This window comes from Anguilla rostrata, chromosome 17 (genome assembly GCF_018555375.3).
Source record: "Anguilla rostrata isolate EN2019 chromosome 17, ASM1855537v3, whole genome shotgun sequence".
NCBI lineage: Eukaryota > Metazoa > Chordata > Actinopteri > Anguilliformes > Anguillidae > Anguilla > Anguilla rostrata.
Genome location: NC_057949.1, coordinates 18999195 through 19024007, shown reverse-complemented (window position 1 = coordinate 19024007; position 24813 = coordinate 18999195). Strand labels below are relative to the sequence as shown.

General features: G+C 43.2%; 3 protein-coding genes across 3 annotated transcripts; all 3 read left to right on the top strand.

The window, feature by feature from the left end:
* The first annotated feature begins 316 nt into the window (after positions 1–316).
* On the top strand, positions 317–6176 carry LOC135243795 (GTPase IMAP family member 4-like). Its single transcript, XM_064315848.1, has 7 exons — positions 317–674; positions 1163–1240; positions 2476–2526; positions 2746–2796; positions 3537–3587; positions 4512–4574; positions 4857–6176. The coding sequence occupies exons 1-7, from the start codon at positions 599–601 to the stop codon at positions 5744–5746; spliced, it is 1260 nt and encodes a 419-aa protein (XP_064171918.1). The 5' UTR covers positions 317–598; the 3' UTR covers positions 5747–6176.
* A 1704-nt stretch (positions 6177–7880) lies between these two features.
* On the top strand, positions 7881–16387 carry LOC135243798 (josephin-1-like). Its single transcript, XM_064315851.1, has 6 exons — positions 7881–8037; positions 9545–10465; positions 11036–11164; positions 11548–11742; positions 13023–14623; positions 14815–16387. The coding sequence occupies exons 2-5, from the start codon at positions 10182–10184 to the stop codon at positions 13123–13125; spliced, it is 711 nt and encodes a 236-aa protein (XP_064171921.1). The 5' UTR covers positions 7881–8037; positions 9545–10181; the 3' UTR covers positions 13126–14623; positions 14815–16387.
* An 811-nt stretch (positions 16388–17198) lies between these two features.
* cbx7a (chromobox homolog 7a) lies at positions 17199–23117 on the top strand. The gene is made up of 6 exons (XM_064315850.1): positions 17199–17822; positions 18850–18893; positions 19011–19076; positions 19254–19320; positions 19823–20210; positions 20983–23117. Exons 1-6 carry the CDS (start codon positions 17754–17756, stop codon positions 21234–21236), a joined length of 888 nt encoding a protein of 295 aa, XP_064171920.1. The 5' UTR covers positions 17199–17753; the 3' UTR covers positions 21237–23117.
* The last annotated feature ends 1696 nt before the right edge of the window (positions 23118–24813 follow it).

Here is a 24813-nt window from a genome sequence, read left to right as displayed (position 1 = left end):
AAGCGCCACCGCCAACAATAGGAATAGTTACCAATGTAACAATTCCTATTACATATCACATCCTTATTTAAGAATTTTCAAAAATAAAAAGAAAACGGCCCTGTTCTGTGTACGGATGGTGAAGGATTAAGTATAATAAATAATACTGAACAGTTTTTAAAAAATAAATACAAAGTTCGTACTGCAACTGACTCACCATTGAAAGCATAATAGCCCTATCTTTGTTGTGTGAGGGTCTTTTTTCTCATAAAATAATGAGGTAAATTTAGAGGAATTTAGAGCTTTTTTTTCTGCAATTTAACTTTCAACTCTGAGCTGGTCTGATAACACTGTTCGATTAGGCCTATACTAGTGTGATTGGTCCGCTATGAATTCAATCACAAACGCAGTGACTATATAATACTTCGGTTAATGGGTTAAATTTGTGATCTATAATCCGTGATTAAACTCCATGTGGTCAGAGCAGCATCGCTGATATAATAATTTAAAAAAAAGCAAATACTGAAGACACTAGATAAGGTTAGGGCTTTAAATCAAAGAACAGTTAGGCTGTTAGGGTGCCGAGAAGACAGTTCTAGAGAACCTTTGAACCATAGCCATGGAATGCGACTGTAAACCTGAGAGTGCTTGCACTTCGACATGCCTCTGCGAGACCGAAGACGACATTACTCCTGGTAATAATTTCAGAGGAATTTGATTTACAGTCATTTATCTCTTCAGTAAGAACATTACAAAGCGACAAAAAGAACAAACGTCGTAATTGTCTACCTGTATTATTATCTGCACCCTTTCCTGTTTAGATTTTTTCTCAAATTTCCGAAGTGTAGCCTGTTCTGTCACAGTTCGCATATAGCCGCAATTTGTTTGGGGCGGGAGAAAAGTTTTATAACTGTTATTACTTTATAAATACTTTTTTTCCCCCACTATCTGTGGTTATGCTGCCTTACAAGGGAGAAAAGTGCAATTTCGAAGGGGGCTTACCATAACCAGCAGGCGTAACTAATATCCCCACAGACCTTGAAATCAAAAGTGAAAACTCAGCAGATTTTTATGGGATTTCTCATTCTATTTTTAATGCACTTGTAACTGGGTTTCGTGTGTGTGAGGGAGAGAAAGAGTGAGAGAGAGTTTGTCGTGTAATCTTTGTTTGCATTTTCCACAGCTCTGTGGATGGACTACAACAGTGTGTGGACAGGAGCAATCGCTGTCTTGGGCTTCTTGCTGTACAGGTTCACACAAGGTCAGTCTCCTCTCAGTCTTGTACAGCCTTTGTCTCGCTGCCCAATTTGTTCGGCATGGTGTAAGTTGGACAGGGCTGCTAAGGTCGCCACTATATTGATTTCCTCCTAATGACACACCAGCTACACACAGGCTACAGTCAGGGTTGCCTGGTCAAAAGTTGCAGCCCAAGAACCCCTGGAAAACCACCCAACAGGCTCCAAAACTAGCCAAAAAAACATCGTCTCTGCATGGCAAGACTACAGTAAATTTAAACTGGTAAATGGACTGCATTTATATAGCGCTTTTATCCAAAGCGCTTTACAATTGATGCCTCTCATTCGCCAGAGCAGTTAGGGGTTAGGTGTCTTGCTCAAGGACACTTCGACATGCCCAGGGCGGGGTTTGAACCGGCAACCCTCCGACTGCCAGACAACCGGTATTACCTCCTGAGCTATGCCGCCCCTGATCTAATGTGTCCCCTTTTGGATTAGAAAAAAGGTGCAAATGTACAGGATCCTTATCCGCAGTGTCAATTCACAAGTGTTTCTGGTACGGCGTGGTCATCTTGTGTGTGACATAGTGCCAGTGGCCGGCTCAGAAGGTTGCCTCTACTGTTTCTATTTCTGCCTCCTTCTCAGAACCTTGCCTGCATATGTTCTGTCCCCTCCCTCCTCCTCTGCTGTGCACAGGTTGAGTGCAACATATTGGAATTTTTATCTGATAACCTTCTGTCTAAAAGTTTTAACTGCCTCAGGGGCTGTAGTCCATGAAAAAAAGGCCCAAAAACTAGCAACCTCTGTTAATTATTATTTCACCCCTGGCTTTAATTCAAAGTTGCACAATGAGGAGAAAAAACCAATGGAACAGGCAACCCTGGCTACATTTTGTTATCAGTGAGAGATGTGCTCTCCTCCAGTGAGCCCCGGCTCACCTGTAGTACTGTATGTGTCCTGTAGAGTGTAAAAGTCACTGACTCTCCTGTAGTTCTGTGTGGATTGTGACATTAAGGCCTTTAGCATGTGCAAAACCTTTTTGCACATGCAAAACAACAAAAAAGCGACCAATGATTTGTCACGGTATTTGTTTTGCACAAATCATTGGATGTGTTATTTGTTTTGCGTGTGCTAAAAGGTTTTGCAGGGGAAAGAAATCTTTGTAAATTTGGGCCTAAGTGATCTTATCTTACATTCAGTGATTTGTAGTCACATTCAGTGATCTTAACTCTGAATCTGTTTCCTCTGTGTCCTCCTCCAGCTCTCCCCACCCTGATCCGATGGCCCATCCGTCTTCTCTGCTCTTTCACTGGTGCGTTTTTGCAGGAATGGCTGCCCTCTCTGTGGCAGTATTGTTGGAAGATGGTCACCCACAAAGCTTTGTTTTACGTATCTTATAATGATATAACATTAGCATACAGCAAAAATAACATTGAAATAATGACGTTTTGGAGTGCAGAATTTATTTAGAAATGAGTTAAAGGCTTTTTTGCCCAAAAAACTGACTTGATAAATTCTCCCAACATTACAGGTGTGACCTCAATGTGGAGATGGGTGTCCCGTCTTGTCAACACTGTCCTTGGTAAGCTTTGCGTATGTGTGTGTGTGTGCGCGCGTGTGTCCAAGTACATGTGTGGAGACGCATGTGTGTTTCAGCCCAGACTGACACACAGTATCACTTCAATTTACTTATTGTATATCCAGTAAAATTAAGAACTTTTGTTAGTACTTTATACAAAACTATACCAGTTTCATTCAATTAACTACCCAGGAAAAGAACTAGGAGAAAATGTGCCCAGTGAAGTAATGGTGCTTTCTATCAGACAAGTGGTCTTACAAAATTATTGTGGGTTAATAGGAGCAAGTCTTTTTCATTATGTGACTCAGTGGTTAACCTTGATTGGTCTCTCTATCTTGGTCTGTAATTGGCCCTCTGAATCTTTCTTAGCACATAATTACTGTGACATCATTGTTAGACTAATTTTGAAGCTTGTGAGCTGGTGGTCAGGGCAACCTGTCCCGGAGTCTGCAGTCTTAGCGCATTTGGGGAAAAAGCTTTTTTTTATTACAAGCTTGGTTAGTGTGAGCCATGAGATCATAAGTTGAGCCGTGGGCTTGTTTCCCATCCAAGTCAAGTCAAAAAGAGTTTTTTAAATGCCGGCCATTAGCCTCTTTGTGTGGAATAAACTTTGCCCGGTGTGAGTCATCCCAGTTTCCATTAAGAGAAAAGGGCATGGTGAGTGATGAGGTCATTGTTTTTGAGAGAGAGAGAGGAGGGAAGTTTTTCTGTTGTTAATGCATTGTTGATTTTGTGCGTTTCAGGGTTAAGGACGTTGTTTAAATGGCTGTGTCATCTCTGGAAGATTTTAGTCGGTGAGTGATGTCCTCTCCAGAACGTTCTCTGAGTAAAATGGAAAATTCTTATTATCTGAAAGCTCGCCTCAGCAAGCACTGTTAAACGAATGGAGAAAACAAGTTATCGTACCCAGTACATTAGAATTTTTGGTTACGAAATAAAATGGAACTCCCAAACGGGGCTAACCTGTGGTGTGACCTCATGCAGTAACACTCAGGAGAATAATTCAGCACTGACCAACATTTATTTATCACAGGACAACACTAACCCAGGCAGAATGTGCAGGTGCTGTAGAACTGACAACTTTTGAGTGTTATTTTCCTCAGAGCTCTGTGGAGATTGCAATCCCAGGGATTCCCTCTTATTTTATTGGTCAGCGGTGTTACCCGGTGACCATGCAAGATGTGTAATCTTTTAGAATTCCAAGGAATTTTCAAGAATATCTGGCAGACATGCAGGCAATTGTTTATGTCATTTCAATCTTTGCTGTTTGATTTTATCCTTGTTAGATTCTATTGTACTGTCTATGCCTGTTATAATTTTGATGCCCTGCACCTTTTATAAAAGGAAGTTAAATGTGCTTGAATTTGTTACCTAAAGTCAATGATAATGAACATTGTGGATTGATTTGACAAAGTGTCAGATCTGTATTATTTTTGTTTTATTTTTGAATGGATGTTGGCCATTCCTTTTGATCTGCTTTGCTATTTTATAGACCTTATGTCCTAAATCTCTTTTCAGTTCTCAGATCTTTTTTGATTTTGTGAAGTGCTCTTATTTTGAATTATCCATCCATATTTATAGATGTATAAAATGATACCGCTAAGAATACTGTTATAACCTAAAGGAAAATGATCTAAAACTCAAATTCAGCTGGACAGATTATTGATTTTTGTATCCATATAACCTAGATATTTGGCTCTCCCTCTGCCTCCCAACAGGTTCTGTTGGTAACATGAAGAAATGTATGGGGGCTGTAGCTAAACTGATCCAAAACCTGCAAGGTGAGTCACTGACACCAACTCAAAACCCCACCTGTTGCCCCTACTTCCTGTCCTGGATTACTGGCCCTTTGCATTCACTGTGTGAATGGAAGTACACCTAGAAAGCGTTTCATAAGCCGCAAGAATAAAAAGTCTGAGATCCAGAGTTCATTGGTCTGTTGGCCTGGACATAATATTTAAACAGCTGCTGCAGATGCTGTAATTGGAGTTGGATTGGTGTTTGATCTTCTGTAGTTTTTGTTGTTGTTGTCCAGGTCTTTATTTGGTTGCTCCTCATTCCAGAACTTTCCACAGACCAGTCCACCAACAGAAGGCACGTCGGAAACGCTGCCCCAATGACCTTATATCCCTCAGACCCAGGACTCCGGCTAATTCTGGTGGGGCCTTGTGTGGCTGACCTTGGCTTGCTGCGGGACAGGCTGTTGGGCTGCCCTGCCTCCCATGGGTACCAGAGGCAGTGTGTGCAGTGGAGGGCCTTTGCGGAGGGACAGGAGTTGATCATGGTGGACACCCCGGATATCCTGGGGTCATCTCTGGAACCGACAGAGGTGGCACGGGAAGCCCTGCGGAGCCTGCAGCTGGCCAGCCCAGGTCCCCACGCCTTCCTGCTGGTCTTGCGGGGCCCCCGACCAAGTGATGACGGAGGAGACGCAACAAAGGCGTTGAGGACCCTCCTGGGCTTGGTGGGCGAGGGTGCTCTGGATCATATTCTTCTTGTTCTGATCCACACAGACTCTCCCGGAGGCTCTGGTACACCAAGCCCAATATCGGAGGGGACTCCTGGGGGTCTTGTAGCGCTGCTGTCCTTATGCGGTCAGAAGCTAGAACTGTTGGACATTGGGCCTGCCTGTCCCCAGGCCAGGAGGAGGGCCCAGAGCCAGCGGCTAGTGGAGAGGGTTGTGCAGATGAGGGCACTGAGGGGCCACTACCTCCACCAGCTTCAGAGGAAGGAGAACCAGATGAGGGAGGAGCTTCTCCTGGATGCAGCTGCTGAGCTGAGGAGGAGGCTAGAGGACAAGGAAAGGGAGCAGAAAGAGAGGGAGGAAAGAGAGAGGGAGCAGAGAGAGAGGAAGGCGATTGGGAATGAATACCTGCTACACAGGGAAGGACATGTAAATGAAGAGTGGGCCATTAGTCCATCTGCCCCAGCTTCAGCCAAGGCTTGTGATTGACTGACTGACTGAGATGTGATTGGCTGGCTGACTGGGGTGTGATTGGCTGGCTGACTGACAGATACTGGTTCTCATATCAGTGCTTGCCACAGAGATTTGCTATCTACCTGGTACAGAGCCAAGTGTCTTGTCTGTGCTCTTTTTTTTTTTTTAAGTGTTCAGATATGAACAATTTCCTGTTAAACAGTTATTTTATATTTATTGATATTTGCACTGCACAGCAAACACTTCAAAATGTGCTAAGAAGTCTCACTAATAGGGCACATTTCCTTTCATTTGTTGTTACACAGAGTTCATTCAATAATATATTTGATTTAATAACTTATACATGTAATTGCCTGTGTATTTATTGATGTACCTAATGCTACATCCATAGGCACATTAATATCTGAGGAATTTCTTTAATAAAATTAAAAAAATTAAAATAGAAGTTTCTGCAAGTAGCAAAATATTTTTTTTTGTCTTTTTTACATTTAAACATATGTTTTCTATATAACTGACAAGATATATATCATTGATTATGCTCATAAACTGCTGAAGACTGGCAGACTGGCACTGATCTGACTGTATTCCTGCTGTCCCTTATCTTTATTATATTTTGTCCTCTCTGATTGGTTCCTGCACCTGGGGGACTCAGATGCACTTTGCCTGCAGCTTCAGAGTCATTAGTTAGTTGTTTATGTTTTCACTGTGAGGATGGATGCAGTGACTACACTTGCTTTTAATAAGGATAATTCCTTCCCCAGAAAAGGTCAAATGGATTCATTGTTTAACAACAGTGGGTCGGTTTTTATTTGACCATGATTAATGGGGGAATTCCTCACAAAAATTGATTTACTGTTTCTTACCTTAGCACAGACATTTTTCTGTTCCTTCTATTCATTGGGGGGGATTCAGTTTAGTAAAGATACAAGGATAACTGATTATTACATTCATTTTATTTATTTATAGCACAATAAATAACGTGTAATAATATACTTTGCCCATGATTTATTTAGTTAATTTACCAAACTTAACTCTGTTTTAATAAACACTAGTAGGATCTAGGTAGAGTTATTATAATCACCCAGTGCTCAAATATGCACAAAGCAATTTCCGTTTTTTAAAAAAGCATTTGGTTTGGTTTGTATTTGGTCGACAATCCGGCTCAAAAGAGAACACACGCCGAACATTAATGTGTTAGGATTTAGAAAGTGTGCAAAACCACTGGCCCGGAACTGCCAACTCTGGGAGCCATCCATTGACGTTAATAATTAGAGCGGGTGTTCATCTTGGCTAGTCTGTCTGTTTCTATTTGACTTAATCCATCTGAAACCAATGGGTTGAGGTGCTTTTTGTCTTTGACAGTGTTGATCCTGAATCCGTGTCAACATGTCAGATCCCTGGGGTTAAGGCTTGATGTGAGAACACAGAATCATAATTCACTCAAGCGTAGAAGCTGTATAAATCTCAGTAATGGAAGGTGTAACTTAGGTTATTATGAAAAGCCCTATGAAAAGGAGATCTCTTGCCTGGATAACTAACATCGCCTGGATAACTAACACCTTGCTGGTGTACCAGCCTGAGGCATCAGGTGACTGCAATTGGTCCAGAATGCTGGTGCCCACCTGGTATTTAACCTGCCTAAATTCACCAACACCACTCAACTGTTGACCGTTCCTATGGCTGTCCACATCCAGTTAAGATCACTTACACTAGGTTACCAAGCTGTGAATAGTATTGCCCCTTCCAATCCTCAGACAATGATGTGCTCTGACGACACCTCTCTGTTCAGCTGGCTGTCCTATCTCACCATGCTCCAGGCAGTCACTCCTTTATTCCCTGACCTAAACCACCATTGGAGGAACGACCTTCCCCAATCAGACAGGAAGGCAGATCCGCTGGCTGTTTTTTAAATTAATTTCTATAAACTCACTATTTCAGACTGTGCCTCAATATTTCAACCCTTTCCCTATCTCTGACTCTAGTGGTGTTTGCTTGTCATGTGAAATACAATTTTGTAAATTGATATGGCACTAAATTGTAAAGTATAATGTGGATGCTGCCCAGCCGCGCACCACCGAAGAAGATGACACAGTTCTGCAGGGGCTGATGCTCTTGATCTCGTGAACGTGTACAGCATCCCAGGCACCGCAGTACGTGAGTGTGACGCAATCAGCACACCGATGACGTTCTACGCACTGCTGCGTTTTGCGAAGCTGCTCAGTTTCTAGTGAGAGCAAAAAGGGAAAAGCATATAGACAGAGGAATAAACACATCAAAAGGGAAAAGAGGCGAATTACTATAGGAAGGTACGTGTATATAGTAATGTTATCTAGCTGACTGGCTAAGTCAGACAACTGAGCCGAAGCCTTCTGTGTATTTACTAAATCATCGTGGACGTGTTCCCGATCATTTGTAACCAGATTGAGCAAATCATAAATATATATTTGAAAATATGGCCAGATAGCAATGTTACTGGGTCGCTAGAGATCTCACACTTGTTTAGCTGCGATTTGTGGATATTTTACAGGTTTCTTTAAAATATAATGTTAACCTTATATCTTACAATCTTACAACTCAACAATCGCTAGTTGTTGAGTTGGCGAAAGCTACATGTGGTTTAGCAGGTTTCCGCGACGTCTTTTGTCCTGCTTTAATATCTCAGAATCTTTAGCCAGATAGCGAGACAATCATAGAACCAAGGAAGTGCGTTCAGCTAAAGCTCGCCAACGTTACTCAAAACTTGCTGTCGATACCACGAAAAATCACGTTAGGTTATTTGTAGAAATCGATATTCACTTTTCGATCCTATAGCAAATCTATTGCTCATGTAACTTAGCTGTCTCGTTAAGAGGCCAACAACAGCACGCTTTAGACTTTGGTTGTTTTTGTTGCATTTGGATCATCACAGCAAGCTAACTATTAGCATTAATACGACATTATTGCTGTCTTTGAGTTATGTGATATGCAGCAAATGGCAGCAACGTACGTTATTTTAAAATGTGTTGAATCTGTGGAAATTGCTCAAATCTGATGTCTAGATTTAGATGCCTTGGTTTTTGTACAGCTAATTTGCTGATGTTAGCTATTATAAAGTTAAGCATTCCACCCACCACAAATCCACAACATATTATTAAATGCAATTAAGTTGCTAATATCTTGTTCCCATTTTACAACGGTGAAGTGTGTAATTAATTTTTTTTCGGCTTCATGGTCGTTAGCATCACCCTCATATGCTTTGTGTCAGGTGCGGTAGCTATGTAAGTTTGATAACACTTGTCATGCGACGTTACGGTTTGCTTTAATGGTTTTATGGTGGAGTAAGTTACCCCCTTTAGACAAAAAAAAAGATGGTAGAGTAAGTGACATGCTTTAAACTAGTGTAATTAGGTGTTTGAGATCCATTTTGTGACAGTAAGTATGCAGGTCACCCCGTTAAAAAAAATATAGCCTAATGATTTCCACTTGAAATAATTTGTTTGCCAAAAATCTGGTATATTATGCAAATTGCCTCATCGGTTGAATCAAAATATTAAAGTGGGGGCCGATAAGAAAGGAGATTTGGTCCTCAGCTGAAGCTCTAGAGAGCCACAGGGCCTGCTGGTTTTTGTTTTGACCTTAAAATGAGCAGCTAGTTTAGGCCCAAGAAACCTGGTGAGCTGTTGATGTAATCAAGTGCTTTGACTGGTATTTTAGGTACTGCGTAACATGGGAACCAGTCTGCGCTGCGTCCATCCAGTACCAGGACCAGGGCTGAGGATGTTTGGGGTGTCAGAAATGTATATTTGCTAAGATGTTTCTCATGCGTTCCTGCAGTAATGGTGCCTCCAGCCTCCAGGGTGAAGGGGGAGAAGCTCCTCTCTAATCAGGCCAGTCCTGCGCTCTGACTGCACCAGGCGACTCTGCAGCGACTCTCTCGCCGTCCTCTTCGCTGTGATAGCGTTCTCCAAGAGTCCGCAGAAGCGGTTTTCGCGTTTGAAGGCGCCCCAGGGGACCTTCACAATGGAAAGAACTGCTGGGCTGTGAGGTTGGGCACGTCCAGCGGGGAACTATGGAGAGGGAGAGCGAAAAGGAGGAAGTGAAAGCAAGGGAAATGTGTTTTTCTTTTACAAAGTCGTCTTTTCCTTCAATTTACTTTTGTGTATTGTATATGCTGACCTCGTTTCTTGTCGGCCAGACTTAGATACTGTTCCTTTACCTTCAGTTGATCTTTTAGATTTTTTTTTTTTGACATTTTTGTAATTGTAACATTTTCCTTTTTAACACTTCAAAGGATAAAAAAACATTCAGGGTTTTTTCCCTGTCCCTGTTTTGATTGGACAACAGTTGGGGGGTGAAGGTGTTGGCTTCCTTTGGCCGTTAACCCCCTCCCCCTCCCCTTGCTTCCACCCCTCACCCTGGCACTTGTGGATGGTTGCCCTGGGAACGGTTGCTGTGACACGAGGGGTTGGTGATGGGGAGTGTCCCGGGTTCAGGGAAGGGGAGGGGGGGGCGGGGACTGGCAGGCTTGGGCTGCATGCCCTGGAAGGTGAGCAAACTGAAAGGGGGCGTGGCAAGCAGGAGTACCACGGAGGGAGAGGGGACTGGAGCCTCAAGACCCGCACTCTCTATGGCCCCGCCCCCTCCCATCTACCATGAGAAGCAGAGGCGGGAGCTTTGTGCTCTGCACGCGCTCAATAACGTCTTCCAGGACGGGGCGGCTTTCAGCCGGGACACGCTGCAGGACATCTTCCAGAGGTGAGAGAGGGCAGCATGGGGTCTGTGCAGCATAATATAATATGTGTATGACCCCCTGCAGCTTCTGTTTTCAGCAGTTGGTTTATGGGAGTCACTGTGGAGCTTTCATATTTTCCTGCGTACACTCAACTACCCGTACTTTGTCTTGTGAAGAAAGACAAGTGGGCTTTTTATGTTCTGGAAAATCTCTGTTCTTGTGGCTAGAAAATGTTTTGTAAATTTTCAGTGATGTACTGCATAACACCTTTTAGCCTATTAGTTATGAAAGAACACACCCAAACAGCTCGGTTGAGCAGTCCCCATGAAGGGATTGAAATGATTGAATTAGACAGTGGGCACAAATATTTATGATGGTAATCTCAGAACCCCCATAAATATAAACTCCTGTTACAATTTGCAACATTCGGTGTGAATAAATCTTGAATCATGTAACTGCAGCTGACCAATAGAAAGAAGGGGCATGCATGAATCACCTATCTATGGCTGGAATTTTATCACTGAGTCTGTTTGGACAGATTGGTTACCTGCTGTCTTTATCCCCCTCCCCCCCACCTTGCTTTTTCACCCCAGACTCTCTCCCAATACGCTTGTGACACCACACAAGAAGAGCATGCTGGGAAACGGGAACTACGATGTCAATGTGATCATGGCTGCCCTGCAGATGCGCGGGTTTGAGGCCGTGTGGTGGGATAAGAGGAGGTAAGCTCTGATCACTTCCTGTTTCCTGCCAGTCTGTGGCTGTGTATTTCCCCCCTCTCTCTCTCTCTCTCTATCTCTGGTGTTTATGTACTATTGAGTACCAAAAGATTTCCCCATTGTCTGTGCTCTCAGTGCGGATCATGTGCTGTGTACCTAAGGAGTGTTTATTTTGCGTTGTGCTCCGTGTCCTGTTGGTGTGCTCATGCGTTTAGCTTCTCTCAGCGTAGCCTCGGTTTGCGTAGCCTCGGTTTGCGTAGCCTCGGTTTGCGTAGCCTCGGTTTGTCGCAGCAGTCAGCTGGTGAGCTCTGATAGCGCGCCGCACATCTGTTGGCGTGGCGCGGACACGGCGCTCGTCAGTGTTCCTGTCCACTCTTGTTTCTCAGGGACGTTGGCAGCATCGCCCTGCCCAACGTGATGGGCTTCATCCTGAACGTGCCCTCCAACCTACGCTGGGGCCCCCTGCGCCTCCCCCTCAAGCGCCAGCACTGGATCGGGGTTCGAGAGGTGGGAGGTATCTACTACAACCTAGACTCCAAGCTGCGCTGCCCCCATGCCATCGGCCCCTCCGAAGAGCTCAGGTACCGGACCCTCCCTCCCCCCGCTCTCTGTCTGTGCCTCTCTCATTGTGTTCGTATGGGCGCATCTGCATGAAGCAAAGTAGGGTGCACACACGCATCAGAAATAACTGCAGGTGCCAGGTAAAGACCTGTAAAAATAAACCGATGGTGAGAAGCATCACGTTCTCGCTCCCAAAGTGTGGATTGCACATTAAAAATAGACAGCAGTGTGCCGCTGCTTACACCAGGCTCAGACTACGCTCAGAGTGCTCTACAGCTCGCAGCACCCGCCATTCTGTCCTGTACATTTTTGTCTCACCAATGTAGTGGTTCTCACACTGAATGCTGTGGCACACAATGGACGGAGTGTAGCACAGCGGGTAAGGAACTGGGCTTGTAACCGAAAGGTCGCAGGTTCGATTCCCGGGTAAGGACACTGCCGTTGTACCCTTGAGCAAGGTACTTAACCTGCATTGCTTCAGTATATATCCAGCTGTATAAATGGGTACAATGTAAAATGCTATGTAAAAAGTTGTGTAAGTCGCTCTGGATAAGAGCGTCTGCTAAATGCCTCTAATGTAACAATGGGGAGTCACTAACTGCAGAACTCTTCGCTGGATTTTGGCCATGAGGGATGTTGATACTCTAGTAACAACATAATAGAATTTCTGACTAATTCTGGTGCAGTTGGCATCGGGATGGTCTGGGTGTGTAGACAGCTTTAAAGCAGGTGCGATTAATGCACTTTATTTTTTAATTTCCATTCATTTATTTCCTTTCGGGGGAAACAAACCATAATGTAGTATTTGTGCTTAACTTTAAACTCAACCTGGACTTGCACAATGTAAAGTAATATTACAGTGTATTGCAATGATGTTGGGGTTGGTAAATGCTGGTAAACAGATGGTTCTGAAATTGTGGTAAGAATCAACTTTTACTTTTTTCAAGTGATTTTTTTTTTTTTTGGTTTATTTTATTTTTGTTCTCATATTATTTCATGCTACTCCTTATGCAAGATTTGCCTTGTACCATTCTGAAAGCTGGAAGGCAGGTAGGCTTCAGGTTAAATTGGCGTGTTTAAGACTTTGATTCAGTGCTTAACTAGGCTGTTGTGAAATTAGCAACAGGCACCAAGTTCGGTGTAAAGCTCCTTTGGTTTGATGATGTCATTCATTGCCAACAGCCCAGTTGTATTAAGAGATATAATGGAACCTGCATTTGTGTTTATGTGTGTTGTTTGGGTACAATATAAACTCAGCATTTTGGGCTTTTCTCCTGTTTACTTCCTGGTCATGTGACAGGAAGTTCTTGCAACACCAGCTACGAGGGAAGAACTGTGAACTTCTATTGGTTGTTCCAGAAGAGGTGGAAGCACAGCAGACATGGAGGACTGAGAGCTGTTGAACATTTGACACATTTTTACTGGCAAGTGAACTAAAAGGATGGGGGCGTGGCTAAAGTCCAACAGCCAGTCTGTGAACGGGTGCAGATTGAAATGAAGCCAATCGAGATGGAGCATAAAGGCCAAATTCTCTTATGTTTCCCTCTGTTGGACAACCCCAGACCCAGGAGGCTGATTTAATCAAAGGACGGGATATCCAAACGCATTCTCAATCAAACAGACTCCTAGGGAAGAAAGAAACCAATCTTTGAAAATCATGTTTGGTGTTTGGGGAAAAATTGTATGTTTTTTAAAATTTTTTATTGTTTTGATTTTTTTTAAAAATGTTTCATTTATGTTGTCAGTGTTGGTGTTTTGAAAATGGGAATCTGACAGAAATATGACACTATCAAAAGACGTTGGCATGACCAGTCTTGACCTCTCGTGTGACTGACCTTTCCGGTAATCGTTCCCGTCTTTTTTTTTTTTTTTTAACTTTATCTGCTGTTCTGAAGGGTTCTCCTCCTCCCCCCTCCACTCCTGATTTTCACAGTTCCCTTGTGTTCATACAGGACATGGAAGCCACTGGCGTGTGTGTTTTTACAAATGCCAAGTGTGCAGTGTTCTTTCCCGACAAAACCCAGAAAAGGAAATGGTTGCTTTTTTCTGCTTTTTGATGTGTAATCACATGGCATCAATATGAACCGTATTCTGTTATTTTACGTGCCTCATTCATCGTTTAGATTAAGTTAGCATCGAAGGTAAAGCCTGCTTGCAGATTTACACAGCACTGGGTGTACTGGGGCTCCTTAGGATGGAGAATTAATTGCATCAAACTCAATACAGGGCAGGCGTATATACTGCCATTACACTAGACCCCTTGATTACTATGTAACCGTGGCATTGATGTGTGAAATTTGTGAATGATTCAGAACTGGTTTGGTGTTAAAGAGCCAGTTCACCCAAAAATGAAATTAAGGTATGTTCCCACTTACCCAGAGTACTATCTATCCATCCAGATAGTTTTGCTGAGAATTAATGAGTTTTCTAGATGTCCATTGTAGCCCGCCCTGAAACAACGGACCTCAGTTGGACCCATATCATTTTGTGGAACTCAATGCGTCAAAGATATACATTTGAAAAGCTCAACAGCAATGTCTCTTTCCAAGTATAACGTCACTGTTACTCACAAACATCCATAAAGCTTAATTTGTGCACGGGAACTAATACTTGTACCAAGAACAACTACTTCTACTGAAGTACACCAACTATGTATATCCGAGCAAAGTCTGACACTGACAGACAAAAATGAAACTTGAGTGGTGGCCATGTGGCGTTGGTGGAATGCGACCGTTTGTTTTAGTTTCAATTTAGAAACTTACTTTATTAAAGCACATAACAGCTTTGAAATTCACGGTTGAGATATTAATGGTGAAATTTATGTTGTGTTATACGACATAAATTGCACCAGTTCATATCTTATCCATTAATTTGAAGCTGTTATGTGCCTTAATAAAGTAAGTTTCTAAATTGAAACTAAAACAAACGGTCGCATTCCACCAACGCCACATGGCCACCACTCAAGTTTCATTTTTGTCTGTCAGTGTCAGACTTTGCTCGGATATACATAGTTGGTGTACTTCAGTAGAAGTAGTTGTTCTTGGTACAAGTATTAGTTCCCGTGCACAAATTAAGCTTTATGGATGTTTCAGTCTAAGTTGCTAATAAGCTGCTATATTGAAACTACAACAAGTGGTTGCATTCCACCAGCATCATATCACCACCACTCAAGTTTCATACTCGTCCGCCTTCATGAGACTGTGCTCAGATATACAGTTTGGGTACTTCAGTAGAATAAGTTATTCTCAATGGAAACAAACTCTGTGGAAGTTTGTGAGTAACCCTGGCTTTATATTTGGATAGAAATGTTGCGGTTGAGTTTTTTTTCATGTACTTTGAGCGCCACGAAAATATGGGTCCCTTGAAGTCTATCAGGGTGAGCTACAGTGGGTATCTATAAAACATCTTACCAAAACCAAATCTTTGGTAAGATTTTTACCATCTGAAAATCTTACCAAAACTACCTCGATAATTTCATTCTTGATTAAATTTTTGGGTGAACTGCTCCTTTTAATTTAGAGTAGGTGTTTGGATCAGGTGCTGCAGTAAATGGATTAAAAAATTGATTTGTTCCCCATTTGTTACTTAAAGTGCACAGTTGCTTGCGTGTAAGTTACTTGTCACTTGAGTACATTGTTGCATTTTAATTGTGCATGATTGCTGCCTGGCTTCATACAAAAGTTGGACTAAATTTGTAATGTGTACGTAAAGTCATAAACATACACACAAACTTCGGCACAGTTTAAACACCGCACTTACACAGTGTAAGTGAATGTTAATGTCCTTCTGTAGCATCATCTAGTCCCTATATGCTAGGGTATATAACTGTAATGTGAAAGTTTTTATGTACACTTGCAGTAACGCTTTGAGCAGAGAGGCACAATCTCGCAAGTAATCTGGAATTGATAAGGATCAATTAATCCATAGCAAACACAATTTGGGAGTTGCAAAGTTTTTTTTAAATTGATGTGCTCCTCCAGTCATTTTCAATTCTTCATTTGTAACCTTTGCAATAAGATAATAGTTTCCAATCTCAGTTAATGTGGTATCAGTTTAAAAAGATAAAATTGTACGTATTGACAGTTTCATCTTTGCCATGAAATGTAATGAACACAGGCTAATGTTCCTGGAAAGAAACAAATGGGGTGACTTCATGAGAACAACAGAATCAGTGTGTTTCATTTTGAAAATTTAATTGTGGCAACATCAAAAGAGGAAAGTTAAATGCAGAAAGTAATTATGAAAAGGTGAATATGAAAATGACTGATTTATGTGGAATATTAATTTGCGTTGAGTACAGATATTTTAACACGTTGGATATAACAATATGTACATACATATCCCCTCGTCAATGATTCCCAATGGTCAGCGTCAGTGTTTACACATGTACATAGAAATTATAAATGGCTTGTATTCTTCATGTATTTTGCTGTCTGCATGTGGTACATAATGGGTAGAAAAATTATTTTTTCACACGGCACATTGAGAATGGGCTGGATATTAATGCATTACGTAACTTTTTGCCAAGACAATCCCCCTCCCCACACCCAGTGGAAATGATTTTGTTCTGCCTTGCCTTCTTACCTTCTTATTTAAGGATATCTGAATTACAGTAATGTGTTTATGCTATTGTTTTCCACACTAAATAAAAGTATTTATACTGTACTTCATATCAAACTTCCATCCTTGTTCTGTTGGGTGGGGCTGTATCCTGTGGGTCTGTTCTCTTGCCATGTTTGATAAATCTACTTAAAACTGTGCACCATACTCATTACCATTGGTGTCTATTGTATAATCATTGCTTATCCATTGTTTGAAGTGTTCAGTTAGAGAATCATAGAGGCTTGTAATGTATTCAAACAGAATTACAGACTGTATGTATTAGGCTACATGTGAGTAATGTAGTGTATTTAAACAGAATTACAGACTGTATGTATTAGGCTACATGTAAGTAATTTAGTGTATTTGAACAGAATTACAGACTGTATGTATTAGGCTACATGTGAGTAATGTAGTGTATTTAAACAGAATTACAGTGTATGTATTAGGCTACATGTGTAGTATATAATTGTAGCCAGGGAGTGTGGCGGAAGCACAGGTTATCTGTGGGTGTCTGTGGTCGCACATTTTAAGTAAATGTAAAAGTTGAATGAAAAGTATGCAGTCGAGCAACTTGATCATGTACGTCTGCACATTCTTTAGAACAGTGGTTCCGGAGCTGTTGGAGGGAACCCACCGGTGAGTCATGAGTAGAGATGAGGTGGATCGCGAAATAGAATTAAACAAACAACACGGCATTATGTACTTTCGTTTCACACCAGTCAAATTAAGCACTAGTTTCCAGTTCTGATATATTAATGTATAGAAAACATTACATTTAAAAATTTGACGTATATCGAGTGCATTTTAATAAGGGGTGGGGCATGGGGAATGCATTCGCTGATGAAGTGGGTCGTGTTCTCAGAATGTTCAGGAAACACTGCCTTGGATTATGGAATACATAGCGCAATCGCCTTTTGAGTGTTTTTGTTTTTTGGTCAAGTAAACCCAAGTTGAATTCGCTGTTGATAAGGAAGATATCTGGCAATCATTACAGTTAACTAAAATTGTATCTTACTTTTTTCTGCACAAAGTATTTAAAAACATCTCGTCGTTTGTGTTTTCATCTGCGTACGCGGACGCGCGCTTGCAGCTTGGGGTAACGGCGTAACTTGCAAACGAGCGGACAGTCCACGGGGGGCGCGCTTTGAGCGTCACACGGGAACGCGCTTGGCAGTGTAAATGTGTCGCAGATTTGTGAACTCTGGGAAAGAGAATGAATAAGAAAATGAAACCATGAAAAACATATGAAACCGAAATAGAAAGAACTCTTCGGCAAGGAGCGGACGACTGGGGAAAATAAAATCACCAGTGAAATTGAGCTCAGAATTTGTGTTATTTCGTGAAGAACGGGGAGTAGGCTACCTAAAGGGTAAACCAGTAAACACGCACTACGTTCTACTGAGCGTGCAGAACACGCAGTACAGTTACGATGGAGCTGTCATCAATAGGTGAACAAGTATTTGCCGTGGAATCGATAACAAAGAAGAGAGTCAGAAAGGTAAGGTCTGAGAAAGAACATTGCATTCGATGCAATTGATACTCCATAATGCGTTTATGCGCGTCATGCAGCCGAGTTCGTCGTATAGTGCGTATATCAATAGTTTCCACATAATAGTTGCACACGAGCAAACAATCTTATAGTATCCTTGGTATGGGAGATTCATTAGTTTTAACTGTTTTCTTAGCCGATGCTAAAAAACTTTTGACCTCCTACTTTTAGGCTCTTAATGTAAACATAATGGCAGATACTGGTGTCTATTTAACTTAACGGATTGATCAAAAGGAGTGCATAGAATTTTGCGTGACATACATGGGGAGAAACAAGGCGTGGGTAACCTCGTTTCTCTGTCCCTAGCATCAATGTGCGTGTGTGAGATGACACGTGAGTTGCTGCGAAGCTGGGGGGCGGGGGGCGGGGTACCTACGCAGTTTATTTATACGCGCAGGGGAAATTGATGCACGAGGAGGAATCTTAGGCATACCCTTGACTTGTAACATTGTTTTACTGGGGTAGCTATGCAACATGATCTAACTGAACTATATCGGCTAATGCAGCGCTCCATGAAACGATTGATACAGAGAGATGGTTTATACTACTAATAATATACTTAATATTAGATGTGCGACGTGTGTGCACCACGGCGATCGGGAAAAGCACGCGGTGTTTTTGGTCAGCCTTTTTGCTCTGGTTAGAGACTGCCTGCTCTGGACGTTGCGCAATAGGTTTGTTTACATGTTAGCTGCCACGCCCCCACTTTCGGTAATCTCTGAAAAACGTTTATTTTATTCACACAGCTGCTGCTTTCGCATGCAAATACGGTATCACTACAAACGCTCCAGGTTACGCAGAGTTTACGGCAGCGTTACAATCATTATATAAAAGCGGTGGTAATGAGCAGAATTTGCTGTTCGAATAGATCATTATTTTCATGTGCTCGCCTTTAGCGTGTGGGCGTTAGCTCAGATGCATGTTTTGCCGCTCTCTTTCTCCTCTCGCTTAATGGATATTTTTCTGTGTATCTCAGGGGAACGTGGAGTACTTACTGAAGTGGCAGGGGTGGTCACCCAAGTAAGTACGCATTTAGGACCTAAACGAACAATAATTGTTATTCATACACAGTGTACAGCCCAGCAGAGCGCGTGGGCACGTGGCCGTTTTATGAATGCTTGCCTCTGTTCCTGACAGGTACAGCACATGGGAACCAGAGGACAACATTCTGGATCCGCTCCTTGTCCTAGCGTACAAGGAGAAGTGAGTAACCCCTGACAGCGCCAAAGGCCCCCTGCTGGCCATACAGTCATGTGCAACATCGCGATTCTCCACGACCACATATTCCTATTTCTGTTTTTGCCGCGTTCCACATAGTTTTATTCTGTAGATAAGCTCTCAGGTGAGCCCTCTCTCTTTTTCTTGTTTCTTTTGCACCAGGGAGGAGAAGGACAGAGCCCTGGCTTGCAGGAGAAAAGGGCTCCGTGCTAGGAGACTCCTGCTGCAGGTAGCGCACCTTCCTTCCCTGCACACAGAGTTCAGTGCATGTGCAGCTAGTTATTCTGCTGTTGCCATGGCTTTTTTAATTTCTTTTTTTTTTATCCCCAGTTTAGAATGCCCAGTCATACTGTTTCAGCACTCATCACTGCAGCCTCCACTATCAATTTAGCAGAGCGTAGACTAGCATGTGCTCTCTTCTGAAACGTGATTTCACATTCCACTTATCACACTACAGTCCGCAATTCGGGTTTGCACAGAGATCAGTCAGAGGAAAACCTTTCATGTGCTGCATGACAGGTAGGCCTGCAGGTCTCCGAATTGACCAGTGGGGGATGCTAGAGAGTAATGAGATGCAGAATCCTGCTAACTTAACCCTCCCTAACCCAGGGCGACGGTAGCAGCAATTGTATGCAGCCTGGCAGGGCTACCCGCCACAGTCGTAGGCTTTCTGACTTAAGTGTAGAGACTGTAATGTCTGAGTGCAGCACGTCTCTGTCCTCCTCCTGCAGAATATCTACACCATGGAGCTCCGCAGCGCTCACAAGGAGCCGGAGAAGATGGCGCCGCGCCCCCGCCTCTCTCTGTCCCGCCTGCGGAGCAGCGAGGAGGCGCGGAGGCTGCAGGGCCGAGCCGAGCGGAGGAACGCCTTCCGCCACCGCATCTCGTGCAGGAAACAGCCGGGGGGGCCGCGCCTGATCTGCCTCGGCCCCGCCCCCCTGGACCGCACGCCTCACGTCCAGCGCCCCGCAGACGGCGGCTGGGGGAGGAAGGAAGAGGAGGGAGAAGAGGAAGAGGAGCGAGAGAAGGAAAACGAGAAAGAGAAAGAGAAAGAGGAGGAGAAAGAGGAGGAGAAGCGAGAAGCAGAGAACGTGGAGACGGAGAGAGACTCCCTGACCGGTGAGTTTTTTAGGTCACTTGGCGTAGTGAAATACTGTGAGCAGCAGAAGAACCCATTAGTTTTTTTTTGATGCAGCCCTTGTGTTTGGTTTGTTGTTAGCTGTGCACACTGTTAAACGTGCTTCACCATGGCTACACAGCTCCAGCCCTCAGGATACACCCCCCACCTGTACTCAAACCACCGGCACACCCTGAAACTGGAGATGGGGAGGATAATTTTAGTCACTAAATGACAAAGATTAGTTGGATCAGGTGGTTAAGGGCCTGGCTGGAAGAATTGCCTGCAGAATGCTGCTTTTCTCCAGGACCATGTCTGTGCCACCTTGCAGCACTGAGTTTCTCAGTTTCTGACCTCGGTACCCATGCATTCGCTCATTTTTAAGAATACTTGAGTATAACGGAAAACATGCATGCACATGAATCCCTGATTTTGTTTTGTCTTTGATGTACTCTGAATGCAGGTTTGACAAATTGGCATCCCTATTCCATAGTTTTCGCATTTCCCATAGAAAGATGTTGGGTTTTGGTAATCAGGTATCTAAACGTTCAGCACTAAGGAATCCAGTGTCATTTTGCCAGTGAATAAATGAGTCAATCAAACAGGTTCACACCCTTTACAGGCTACAGCTCATACAACAGCTCATTAGATGCTGGAAGTAGCCAAAGCAACCTAAACAAAAGCATGCAGAGGGCTCACCCAGAACTGAGTTAGGACACCGTGTTACCTTTGGATGCATTGACGTCTCTCTCTCTCTCTCTATCACTCTCTCAGGGGGGTCCGTGGCAGAGGGGTGTGCTTCCAGTTCAGACGAGGAGGAAGCAGTGGTTGCCACTGGCTCAGAGGGCTTCACCCCTACTTTGGGGGAGGAGGAAGAGATTGCGTGCAGCCAATCAGAGACCTGCGCCCCTGAAGCAGGCCCGGGCCAAGTGACCGTCACCAACGTTACCATCAACTCGCTGACCGTCACTTTCAGGGAGGCCTTGGCGGCGAAAGGCTTCTTTAGGGGCTGGGGTTTGGAGTTCTGAGAACGAAAAGGAGAGAGAGAGAGAGAGGGTGAGGTGGAGGGGGAAAGTGAGAGATGGAGAGTTGGAACGGCCCGGTAACCTCCACGCTACGTTTCGCAAAGGCTCGCAGGAGATGCATGAAACCAAGAGCCCCGGCCTTCTTTAACTTCGCTCGTCGAGAGGAGTGTGGAAGGCCTGGCCTCAGCGTTAAATGCAAACGAAACCTCTTCCCAATTTATTTTTGCACTGTTTTTCCGGCATCGGCTGTCTCCAGTCAACTCCAGGGAGTATTTCACGAGGCAGTATTACTAGGTTAGCTGGATAACTGCGCCGAGTAAAACCCGGAACAGCTTTTTACTTCAGTCCACGTTCCAGATTTGGGATGGTTCCGGGTTTTAACTCAGTGTAGTTATCCAGATAACTCAGTAATCCTGCTTCATGAAACAGGGCCCAGTACCTCTTAATGGACACACAGCCAATGAGGCTTCTCCTCCATCGCTCGTCCTCTCCATTTCTCCCTCCTCCCGTCCCCTGACCTACGAGTAAGCTCACTGTTGTTTCCTTTATTAATGTCACTTTGCTCCCTGTAAACACCCTGCCAGTGTACATACATGAACAGCACACATGCCTCTGGATGCACACACATCTACACATACACAGACCCATTAAAAAGACATATTTAAAGACCCATTATTCGAAAGCTTAAAGCATGAGAAGCTTGGATACACAGGGGGCTGCACAGAAATGTCCTTACCAGCTGACAGTATATTACCTGAGACTGACACCCTCATTTCCCTCTGGCTGCCAGTTCGTTCAGCAGCCACTGCTGGGGACAGTGGCCATCTGTAGGTATCCGAAGTGTGAGTAGAGTCAGTCTGCATTCTGAAGAGGTGAACCCATATAATCTGACTGAATTGCCTTTCAGGATACACACACACTCACACAAGTGTTCATTTTATACCATTCTTCTTCCATGTACATAAAATCACGGCTTTGAAGAGCCTTTTGTGGGAAAGGAGACATGGCATGTTTAACAGTGCAGGCAGATACCAGAGGTGAATACTTGCCTTTCGGTTCAAATTGTTTGTTTGCTGAAGCCCTTGAAATTTTTAACGACAAACATTCCATAACCTCACTTCATATATTTTTTGGCTATGACAAATCTTGAAAATGAATTGATACAATGCGCTTGTGCGATGTAGAATCGATTTGAAACTAAAGCAACGCATATTGCGGTTAACTGAGACTATCAAAGCGAAGTGCACATCACTTGTTTCCCCCATCTTTTCCATTTATATAAAATGGAGCAATCATTTTGAATGATATCTTTATCTTAAAAATAAGATGCTTGTGTCCTCTCTGTGTCAAACTTGTGTACTGTTCCTATCCCCTTCTCCAACTGATTTTAAATACTTACCTCATTTTGGCCCAAATTGGAAGAACATCCAAAATAAACGAGAGGAAGACTATAGGAAGAGAGAAGGAAGAATACAGGAAGAGGGGAGGAAAACTACAAGAAGAGGGTTGAAAACTCAAATATAGCAATTCAGGGGTAGAGAAGGAAAGAAAAGTTTTCATTTGAGCACTTCAGTGCAGTGATTTATTTTTCAAGGAGAAAGAAACTGGGCTCTATTTTTGTATTATATACTGATTGTGATTATTTATTTAGCAGGGAGCCTTTGTGTATCTGTTGAGCTGTTGTTCCTTTGTGTAATGATGGTAACAACACTACAATGACAAGTAGGACAATGTGCACGTTTGCTATAAATGTAACACTATGCGCCAAGTGACTTGTCTAATATCTTTGTTAAAAACAGTAATATTGTGATGTCCTTCAGAAAGCAACATGGTGATTCTTAATACATTTTTGACTGTAGTATAAATAAATTATCAATATTCAAATATTTTATGGATTCATTTACTTACCATATGCATATTTAAGTGGATGTGTTAGCATCACAAGCTTGAAAAGTTGTTAACATATTTCTCCTGTACCTTAGTAAAGGTAACAAAAAAAAAACATACATGGGACATTAACGTAAGTGGTTTGTGCAGAGGACGAAGACAGATGAAACTATTGTGCACAGGCCAATATATAGGAACAAAATGCCATTTACTGCCCACATTTCTGTTCTTGATTAATTGTTTAATTTAAAAGTTTAAAAATCAACCAATTTGAGAAACTGAATTGAACTGGCCCTAAATGAGGAAACTGATTTGGTCTGCCAGCAGCACTTGCAGCCTCCCCTGAGAGACAAATAAAAAAAGGAATCTTGGAGAATTTTCTTTTTGTGATCGAGGGTTGATACCATAACGCCTCTCACGTCAACAAAATGGAGATCCTACAAAGATACCCTCTGTTACTGCTGGTAGTTTTGGTAGGATAGTTGCATTTCACACAAACATGGTTATTTCCAGGATAACCACTAGGGGTCAGTATAACTGCATGGCGTTCCTTATACTAGGTACTTGTCTGCACATTATGGTGGTATACCTAGGCCCCAGCCTCCACCTGAGGGTTACATATTGATTCTGGTGCCAATCAGACTGCACGCAAAAGAGAAACAACATAGTGGGCATGGCTTTTGTCTCAGAAACACTAAAGGAGAAAGGCAAAAACATGGTCAATTGGCAGCTGGAAGCAGCAGCACCTCAAGAAAATTTGGGATTGGGTAAAGGCAAAAAGGAGGGGGAAAAAAAACAATACGTGATTGCAGGAAAGCAGGGCATGAGCACCTCAGTGGGTTAAGGTGCTCGCTGTGAGGGCAGACGGACAGGTTACAGGACCAGTCCATGGCTCAGTCATCGGCCCACTGCCGCAGGGTGGGCAAGGGCCTCAGCCAAGGATTTCACAGCTCTGTCACTGCCAGCCATCGGTGAGAAACGCTGCCCAATGGCTCTGGCTCTCTCCTACAGCGGCGAGCGGCCTGAGGCCTGAGCAACAGCCGCTGGCTCACGGGCGAGCGCTACTATGCAAAGTGCTGCTGCCGGGCAGGGGGGCACAGTGAGAACTGGAGGTACAATCAGCAGCTCCAAAATTAAAGGGTAAATGAGGGGGAACAAATAGCAAAGAACATATTTTTTTTTAAAGTAGGTAAGTAAAATCGGCAGTAACAAAATGCGTATTTGAGCAAGTGGTCACCCAACACAATTTCAATGCATTTTTTTTTTTTGTAATTAAACAGCAATGTAAATAACATACCTCCTTCCAGTGGTTTAGCTTCGTTTACAAATGAAATGCTTTGTTTGATCCTTTTCAGCGTGACCACCACTTTAATTACGCGAAAAATGAGCAAATATTTCTCATTTAGCAACACCAAGCATTCATCAGCTGCGTGAATGGCCCCTCACAGAAATAAATATGCAAGACGTGTCGAGTCAGAAGTCAGTTTTACATGCGACTTCTGACTTCATTCCCGAGGTCAGCACACCTGAGCACACCTGAGCAGCTCGTCAAAGGCCTGCGTGTAAGCGTGTGCATGCATGCGTGTAAGCGTGTGCATGCATGCGTGTAAGCATGTGCATGCATGCGTGCATGCACGGAGGGTCCTCCTTTTCAAATGCGCTTTCACCAAGACTTCCACACCTTTTCACAATT